Here is a 10,201-nt window from a genome sequence, read left to right as displayed (position 1 = left end):
TCCAAATTAATGTTTGCTCTCTTTTTATAACAGCATAAATATCTATTCTTAAATGGATGGCTGGAAAATATTACTAAACAAAGGATCCAAGTAATATAAAGCAATAATTTGATTTTTTTCAGTAAATGAAAAGTTCAGTATTCTGTTAGAATAAAATAACGTACTTTGCCACGCCAAGTAAGAAATTTGAATAATTGAAATCTGAATTGCTTCTTTTTAGCTCTTCGTGAATGAAAATGAGACTGAATTCTAAGGAAAAGCCTCAGCAGATGAAAACAGTGCATTAAGTGATTTAGCAATGCTGGTGTTGTCTTGTCCATGAATTTCATGGAAGAATGATTGCCAGAGTCTCAAGGAAGTTAGACATCTCTTTCCACTAGAATTGAGGAAGAGCAGCTAGGAAAGTAGTCCGAGGGTTTCCCATCTCTCTCCTCTTCCACCAAACCACACGAGAGGACGCCTCGCCAAATATTTAAAAGTTTCCCCCATGCCGCAAAGATACTATACATTTACAAAAAGTATTATATATTTTTAAGAAGTCAGCGGCAATAATTTCTTTCACTGCTTCTAATTTTGTTAATTTTAAATTTTACATTGCTACCCATCCAGTCTCTATACTCTGCTACTCTAAATCAAAAGTTTGTAAGTAATATTGTACACACCGTAGGAAAACCGTACATAGATGGGGATAAATATAAAAATCTAATGTAAAATAAGTAAATATAATTAATTAATGTAATATTGTAATATGATGGGGTAAATGTAATAAATCTAAGAAAATACTGGCATTTCAAGAAATTTTTCAGCCCTCTAATTACAAATTTTAAGCGTTAATCGTAACTAGTTGATTTACAACCTTTGTAATTAAATCATTTGTCAAAATTTTATCTCTGATATATATGCATCTAACGTTCAATTTCAGATAGATTTCTTGAATTTTTAATAGTTTATATAAATTTTGTCTAATTGAATGCGTTAATTAATATTTTTAAAAATCTAAGTAACTTTGATGACTTTATATTGTATCATAAAAACCGCTCAGATGGGAAAGCGGTTAATGATTCTGATTGACGTACCGAAATATTCAGGCTCGAATCTGGAGAAGGCATTAATTTCTTCTATTCATCTCTTTACAGGAGGCAGCTGTAGCCCACTTATTAGGTACCTCCGTAATAAACTGACCACCACTTCCGGCCTTAGTAGAGGGCGCCACCTATTAACTGCTAGATCCCACGATTCGGGATGTGGGGGAATATTTTGTCATAACATTAGAACAGTGTGATAAATGTAACATTTTGATTAGCATTACCATCGTATAATGTATCCAATTCTACTACACAACGTTATTCAAGAGTTCTGAAATATGTAAATAAATGAAAGTAACATAATGCATTCTGCAATATTCTGAGCTCGCATGTTTGACTAAGCTATATAATTCATTTTAAATACGCATTTGTGTAATGGACAACATTCCGAAAATACTGTCTCTCTCTCTTTTTTTTTTTTTTTTTTTTTTTTTTTTTGTTCACTAGAATTATTTAATTAAATATGGCTATATAAATATGGCTATATGAATATGATACTATGCAGTTCATCAATCGACAATGAAACACAAGAATTCTTAAATTAAGTACATTTATTCAGACATTAACTTTACAGATAAATGAAAGTAAAGTGAAGGTAAGGAACAAAAATCACCGGGACTCGAAAGTCGGACACAAACTTTTATAAAATGTTACAAAGTCTTACTTCTTGACAACTGGGTAACCGTGGTATTCGATGTTATTGAAATAGGGTACAGGACCTGCAAAAGATGCAACAACTGGGGAGTACAGTGACTTGTAATAAGGTGCTGCGTAGCTGAGGGAGTTCAAATATGGGTTGATTGCATAACGTGGGGCGTAGGCAATGGGACTGTGAGCGTAATTTACTGCATAGTGAGCTGGAGCATGATTGACAACTTGACTGGAATAAGAATATTTGGATGTGGCAGGTGCAGCATATGCTATGGGAGCAACAGGGGCAGCTGCATATGCGAGGGAAGAGGATTTGGCCACTGGCACAGCTGCACGAGCTGGGAAAGAATAGGCAACAGGAGCTGCCTCAGCTACGGCTATGGGAGCAGCGGCGATAGATTTGGCAATAGGAACAGCAGCAGGTTCTGGAAAGGCGTACGCAACAGGCTTGCTTTCTGTCACTGTTGTGACGGATTTAGCTACGGGTACGGCAGGTGCTGGAAATGCATAAGCGGCGGGTTTTGCTTCTGTCACTGTAGTAACAGATTTAGCTACTGGTACAGCAGCTGGCTCTGGGAAGGAATAGACTACGGGTTGAGCCTCTGCAGCTGTAATTGTGGTAGTATGAGATTTGGCAACTGGAACTGCAGCTGGTTGGGGAAAAGAGTAGGCGACTGGTTGAGCTATACTTTTAGCGACCGGAACTGCAGAGACAGCTGGGAATACGGGAGCAGAATAGGACACTTGCTCAGTCTTCACTGCAACAGGTTCAGAAACGGTTTTGGCTACAGGAACGGCGGATACTGGGGGAAATACAGGAGATGAAATTGCTACTTGTTCCGTCTTTAAAGCCACGGGTTCAGCAGCTGGGATGGCAACTACTGGAGCATGAGCTGGAACTGCAACAGCAGACTGCACGATGACAGACTCTGCTTTGTTGATGGTTGCGTCTGCAGGATCTTTTGGCTCCACACCAGGTTCATTGGTTTGGATATCAGCCTTGAAACCATCATCGTTAGCAATGTAATTAACGATGCGAATGCGTCCATCAGCATCTCTCAAGCCATAAGAGCCAGCAACATTTCCATGAGCATCACCAGCTTCTCTCCTGAAGGTTCCACCAGAGGTGTGATCTTCATTGTAGCCGAAGTTATAATTTCCAAGATTCTGAAAATATGCATGATGTTTATCAGTTTTGCACAAAATTAAATTAACAGCTATGATACGTTAAAATAAAGAATGTAGTTGCATTAGGCGAAACATTTTCTCAAAATGCAGCAGATCAGTTAAAGTAATAAGACTTTTGCATATACTTTTATGCTGCTATTTTAATGGATGTATAATAGACAGCATTTTAGTTTTAGACACAAGAAAGAGAAGAACAAGTCACCGCTTTCAATATGCTAATGATACTTCTTCAGTTGTATGAAGAACGAGTTAAAATATATCGTTTTTAGTTTAATCAAATGAAAAATAGCACTTTCATCTGTTACTAGTACTTTCCTGCTGAGCATTATATTCAGCAGATACTTTTTCCTGAGTTACAACTTCTCTGCTGAAATAATGTCACTGTTTTTCTTGTTCTTCGGGAAGAAGTCTTTTGAAGACGTCATTGCTGATAGTTATTCCTTTAATTAGTCCTTTTTTTAAACTATTTTCCAAAATTTATATTTATTTAATATTAGATTTTGTATACAAAAATGGTACTTCCCAAAAATAAATTTCTGACTATTTTTAGTTACTATAATTTTCCCTATGGCTAAAGTAATTTGGCATTTCGTGTTGAAGTAGGGAGTATTGATATAAGAAAAAAAGCATGAAGTGCATGAAAAATGCATGAAAATGTAGATAATGAAAGAAAAAATTCATTAAAATGTAGATATGAAATTTATTTAGTTTGAGATTTCCTTAGCTAGAGCTTTTGAAGTTAGAATTAAAACTTTGACCAACAACCTTAAGAAAGTTTTAATTTTCTTTCAAAATTTCTACTATTTTAACATTCTTTTATCAAGTGCAGCTTTAGTGAAAGACTTCAAGGTTTATTTAATGCAATTAAAAAGAATTTATACCTTTAAGGTTTATTTAATACGCTTAAAAATTTATATCTTTAAGATTTATCTAATACACTCCCTCTTAATGGACACTGCTAGAAGAGATAGATTAAGTAGATTTTTATTAGTAAATTAATTTTAGATATTTATAAAGTGAACGTAATCTTTCTTTGGTTATTTAATAGAAAAAAATTTAAATGCAGGATACTTATTCTATGAAACCAATTTCTTAGCTGAATATTTGAGTTCAAATTTTATTCTTTTAGTATTGAAAAAAGAAATTTTTGGACAAATTTGTATTTTCATTAGACAAAGAATATACCCAAATATAGAATGTAGACTAGAAATATATTATTCTGTATATTATCTTCATAACTACCAGGAAAAATTAACTTAAAAACTTATTTACAATTTCCATTTCATAAAAATGCAATGTCATTGCAACGAGGGTAACATTTTCCATATGATAACTTTTCAATTTTTAATCTGATTTATATTTTTAATCTGATTCGAATCACGATTTCTATGGAAATTTCTTTTTCAACAAAAATGCTTACACATTTCATAAAAGCTTATGAAAAACTGAAACATCTTACTAGCTACTTTATACTTTATCCTTAATTCCTCGATGAATTTCATGCATTTCACTACGTTTAAAATGTTATTAATTATTTTTATGGATGTATAAATTAAAAATTAATTATTAAAACGATTAACGGAATAATATCAGTATAATCAACATAACAACAGACTTAATATAATTAGAATAGCTCTCTGATTTCTTTTTTTAAAATTTAAAACTGTATTTTTATTTCTGTAGTCAGTAGTCGACTACAATTAATTTGCATAATGTTTAATTATATCGTTAATTTAATTTCACTTTTTTATATATCTAGCATAAGCATTGTCTCAGCACAGCAGTTGTGGCAATCTACACAAAGCACAAACGATATAGACCGATGTATTTAACGGATATGTTTGATACATGGCCATAAAAAGAATTAAATCCCGTTTTAAGTTCCCTGAAATGCAGCCTAATATCCCTACTGCAGGATTTTAAATTTTTTTCAAAACCTTGTCAAGGCTCTTTCTATTCGTGCTGAAATGATAAATTTATGTATACTCTTAATTAGCAGAATAGGACGAATATTATATAATAAGGCTGTATATTTTACTTTGAAATTTCACTTAAATTACTGGAAATTTTCAAAACAAAGATCTTTTGCTATTTGAAATGCTAAAATCCGTCAAAATCCAAAATCTGATTTTAAAAAATGAAAAAAATGAAAAAGAAAATGTAAGTGCGTAAGTTACGTAAATTAAGAAAACTGCTAAAATTTGTAATTCTTAGATCCGATTTTTTTTCTCTTAGATCAGTCCTAATGTTTTGACACAGAGGCAACGAAGATTACACTATCCGTAGTAAAATAGTATCAACAATTTTATTACAGCAAAATTAAATAAATTTTTAGCACTTTTCAGATACAATATGCTGCCAGTCCATCGTAGATTATCCGCCATTTTAAATAGCAATTTTATTTTTTGAAACAATGAGCTTTATATCTCTATTCGAAAACAGTAATTTAGCTCATTTGTACCTTCGATTCGAATTTACTTGTATTTACTACCAATGAAACATACTGAATATAAATTTCGCGTGACCGAATGATTTTTAAAAAATGCAATTTTCAAGTTATAAACCTTTCAGCGTTTAAATTTATATTCCTAATAAATTAGGAAGTTCTTTATATGCGTATTTGCTTCTCTTAAAGCAAGCTTTTGCACTGCAGTTACTAGAACCTAATTTGTAAAATCCCATTGTATTAAAGTTCGAAACTTGGCCATAAACCATGTGAGGAAATTTAATTTGGAGGAGGAATTACTGGCAAATATGAAATTTAGAGGCACAGAAAAATAATATATAACTTGTGTCGTAATAACTCAAAGAAATTTATAATTATTATGTAAATTTCCCTCTTTCCATTTTTTATCGACAGTAATTTAAATTCAATCCTTTTCAACAGTTCAGAATTGACTCTCCTTCATACTGTAGGTTTTAACAAGCCATATATATGCTCGTTATAAGCACCTAAAACTTAATTGTGTGAAATTAAACAAAAGTGATTATCAGATTAAACAAATCCTAATTAAACAAAAGTGAATTATCAGTAATTATTTAGAAGTATTACTGAAATTATTATTAGCCCTAAAGGAACGGGCTTTTAATCTCGAAATGGCATTTTGCGTTGAATCTCTGAAAACGCCATTTCACTTTCCATACTGTTGCCACCAAATATTATTGCCTTGTATTATATTTAATGAAATTAAATAATGAAGAATCTGCATGAATGTATGTATGTTTCTCGCACTGTGGGAAAACGACAATACCTAGAGCCATCAAATTTTCAATAATTTAGTCTTCCACCCGAACATGGGCACCTGGAAGACCGAAATTTGAATTTAAAATTGGTTTTATTATCAATTTCATATTTTGTTAAACTTTAACGAATTTTCTATTTACAGACTTAGCGAAGAGTGATAACACTGTACGATATAAACATTTTTATCTCTAGCACAAGAAAATGTCTAAAGAATATTCACGAGAATACTCTAAAGATATGCAGTTTTTACATATTTTGCGATTTTGCTGTTGAACTGAATGTGGCGTAAGCACCAATAACGTGATATTTAATAAATAAAGCAAACACAAAAACACGTTCAAATAAAAAGATAAAGAAAGTTTTGTTAAGAAAGCCATCTGTTGTACAAAACTGAAAATTGATATGATCGAACTGAGATGAGACGGTGTCCGCCGATAACATCGCAGCAAAAACATCGCGGAGAAAACAACGCAAGGTGAAAACGTCGTGCTACAAAACATCGTGGGAGAAAACATCGCAAAGAGAAAACATCGCAGTTCTAAAACATCGTGATACAAAACATCGACGTCGAAAATAAAGCGGTTCAAAAACTTCGCAGTTTAAAAACATCGTCGTCGAAAATATCGTGGTAAAATATAAAGTAGCTACAAATCATCGTATGACGATAACATCGCAGACATGTTTTTTTCAGGTTTTAATAACTTTAAATGGATATTCCCATAATGATTTGTAAGTGCAAGATGTAAAGAAGGATAATTTTTATTTTCACATTTTTTTTAACTAATAAAATTTTGCTGAAAACGTAAGAAGGAAACAAGCATAGAAAATTTAATGCAACTTATAGATTATACTTTTCATGAAAAACCACCTGTAAAAACTTTATAAAAATGATTTATTAATGGTCTTTGTTAGTTAACTATGTCGGTTTAAAATTCTATTAAGTGCTATAAGTTGCATTAATTTTCTATGCTTACGTTTCCTTCTTACTTTCTAAGTAAAAATTTATTAGTTAATAAAAAATATGTAAGTAAAACATATCCTTCTTTATATCTTGCACTCACAAATCATTATGGGGATATCCATTTACAATTATTAAAACCTGGAAAAAAAACATGTCTGCGATGTTATCGTCATGCGATGATTTGTAGATACTTTATTGTATATAATTTTGCGTAGAATATGAACATAAAATGCTAGTTGGGAATTAGGCTGGAATTCTGGAAATTAAATGCAATAAATATTTATACTTACGTCTTCACTTCTGAATTGTGCACTCGCTCCTGTTTCAGCAATGGCGACTGGTATAGCGGTACCTCGTACCGCAACCACGACAGCGAACAAAATGAGAGCCTTAAAAAGAAATGCAATTCTTTAGATTAATTTACTATAAAATGAAGATAAAAATTCAAACAAATTTTACGTCGCGTGCTTGCATATTTTTTACTTTTGAAAGTATATATCACTCTAAATGTTCCCTTCCCTGAATAAATGAAGTTATGTCGTATTAAAAAAATTTTTGCAGCTGAAATAATACGCATCGAATCAGAAAATTGATGCTGAATATAAACTAGCCGCTCATGTAAACTCAAAACTCTGGGAAAGTTTAATACACATAGTTATAATTGTTATACATGAAAGGAGCAAAATAAGAAAGAAATACTCATAGAATAAACCCGTCCACTTTCGCATTGCTGCATCATTATATGAGAGAATAACTGTATATCTGCTCTAATAGTACTGCCTGCTCCTTTAGTTAATTAATGAATTTAATTCATTCTCCAAATGAAGAGTATATATCGTTTAGTAATTTAAAAATTTGTAAATTTATGAATGTTACTGCTTTCTGAAATAAATTTATAGTTTAGATTAAACGTCCTTCATGAAAATAGTTTCTATTCATTAAATAAATTATTCTAAACAATTTTCTTTCTGCACTCAATTTATCTTTAATCAAATAGAATATTTCATTATGCATTCATATAAGTTATTATAAATTTAATTTATTAACATTTAAAAATAGTTCTTGTTAAAAAAGGGTAATATAACTAAAATGAGAGTTTAGTACAGTTATTGTTATGCTAAAATGCTATTTTGCCATAATTAAACAAACAAGTAATTTTTGCGATATAAAGCCGAGAATAATCATTCATTCTTGTAAACAGTAGTTCTAATTAACGAATTCTCCATTAATTACGCTAAGTTTGGAAAAGTATTTTTATGTTTCTCCACAATAGGATAAAACAATTCAATAATTGCAAATTTGTCACTCATATTCATAACCTTTACATTTAATTGCAAAAAATTATTCTTAGACGTTTTAAAATTATAATTTAAATTCCATTTTTGCCGTTTGTATAAAAGTAAATCCAGCACTTAATAAAATTATATTTAATTTTATTTTCAAAAGTCTCCATTTCGATTAGATTGTGTACCTTAAAGTGAATTCTGCAATTTAGAATTAAAGTCTCTTTTGAATAAATTCAGTATATTTTCAATACTGTGTTCGAAAATTAGATGACGCAATCCTCTTTCACTCGAATTTCCTACTCCCTTCAAACTGAAAGTGAAATCAATTCTATTCAAAATATTCATAAATAAAAAAATGTAGCAATGTTGTTACTAAATATCAAAATATTATAATAAGCGAAAATTTAAATCCGTTTTGTAACACGTAGAAATTACTGTCTCTAAGAGCTGCTTAAATGCTTGCTTGATTGAGGACGCAGTTCTTGCTACAGATATCTCAAAATCTCAAATGTTAAAAGTCTCAGATTAGATTGTATACCTTAAAGTGAATTTTGCAATTTAGAATTAAAGTCTCTTTTGAATAAATTCAGTATCTTTTCAATACTGTGTTCGAAAATTAGATGACGCAATCCTCTTTCATTCGAATTTCCTACTACCTTCAAGCTGAAAGTGAAATCAATCCTATTCAAAATATTCATAAATAAAAGTATGTAGCAACGGTGTTATTAAATATTAAAATTATATAATAATCGGAAATTTAAATCCCTTTTGTAACACGTAGAAATCATCGTATCTAAGAACTGCTTAAATGCTTGATTTAGGAAGCAGTTCTTGCAACAGATATCTCAAAATCTCAAATGTTAAAAGTCTCCATTTAGATTAGATTGTATACCTTAAAGTGCATTTTGCAATTTAGAATTAGTCTCTTTTGAATAAATTCAGTATCTTTTCAATACGTGTTCGAAAATTAGATGACGCAATCTTGCTTTCATTCGAATTTCCTACTCCCTTCAAACTGAAAGTGAAATCAATTCTATTCAAAATATTCATAAATAAAAGAATGTCGCAACGTTGTTATTAAGTATTAAAATAATATAATAATCGGAAATTTAAATCCCTTTTGTAACACGTAGAAATCATCGTATCTAAGAACTGCTTAAATGCTTGCTTGATTCAGGAAGCAGTTCTTGCAACAGATATCTCAAAATCTCAAAGGCTAACTTACCTTCATGTTCCTGGTATGACTGTACTCAACGAGAGCAACTATTTCTACAGATTCATCAGAAAAATCTTCTGAATTTATACTAACGCTTGAGATTGATACGCATTATGTGGTCATTGGTCAAGAGCCAGTCACGTGCACAAAACTTTCTTCTGTCATCCTTAACGGGCAGAATCTCCTCCCCCCATCTTGCATCATCCGCATATTAAGTTTACAATCTTCATCTTGCCCCCCTCCCATCTTAGAGTGAATAAAAGTCAGTTCCCTCTTCAGGACCTTGATCTAAATTTCCTACGGTGTAATCAGCAATCGACCTTGATTCGAAGATGGGGAAGGCCGGTTCTGTTTATAACGGAAAAGGTGTGGGCAAAGCTGCAGGTAGTGAGAGAAATCCCTAACTATATTCATTAGGGATTTTCCTTTCAACAGAAAAATATTTCAGGAATTTAGAAACTTAATATTTTGATTAATGGTATTATGCAATAGATGAAACAATCCTAAGCAGTGTATCAACCTCCATCAGCAAGGAAATGTACGTTGTACCACATAATTATCAACCGTCAG

General features: G+C 31.5%; 1 protein-coding gene across 1 annotated transcript; it reads right to left on the bottom strand.

The window, feature by feature from the left end:
- Positions 1-1,618: 1,618 nt before the first annotated feature.
- On the bottom strand, positions 1,619-9,764 carry LOC118203755 (uncharacterized). The gene is made up of 3 exons (XM_035376044.2): positions 9,641-9,764; positions 7,420-7,518; positions 1,619-2,903 (listed from the first exon to the last, which is right to left on the bottom strand). The coding sequence occupies exons 1-3, from the start codon at positions 9,644-9,646 to the stop codon at positions 1,746-1,748; spliced, it is 1,263 nt and encodes a 420-aa protein (XP_035231935.2). The 5' UTR covers positions 9,647-9,764; the 3' UTR covers positions 1,619-1,745.
- Positions 9,765-10,201: the final 437 nt, after the last annotated feature.

This window comes from Stegodyphus dumicola, chromosome 9 (genome assembly GCF_044657685.1).
Source record: "Stegodyphus dumicola isolate Sdum_Otavi_A_Nest chromosome 9, ASM4465768v1".
Lineage (NCBI taxonomy): Eukaryota > Metazoa > Arthropoda > Arachnida > Araneae > Eresidae > Stegodyphus > Stegodyphus dumicola.
Note: the sequence above shows the minus strand (reverse complement) of the source record. Positions and strands in the feature narration are given on the sequence as shown.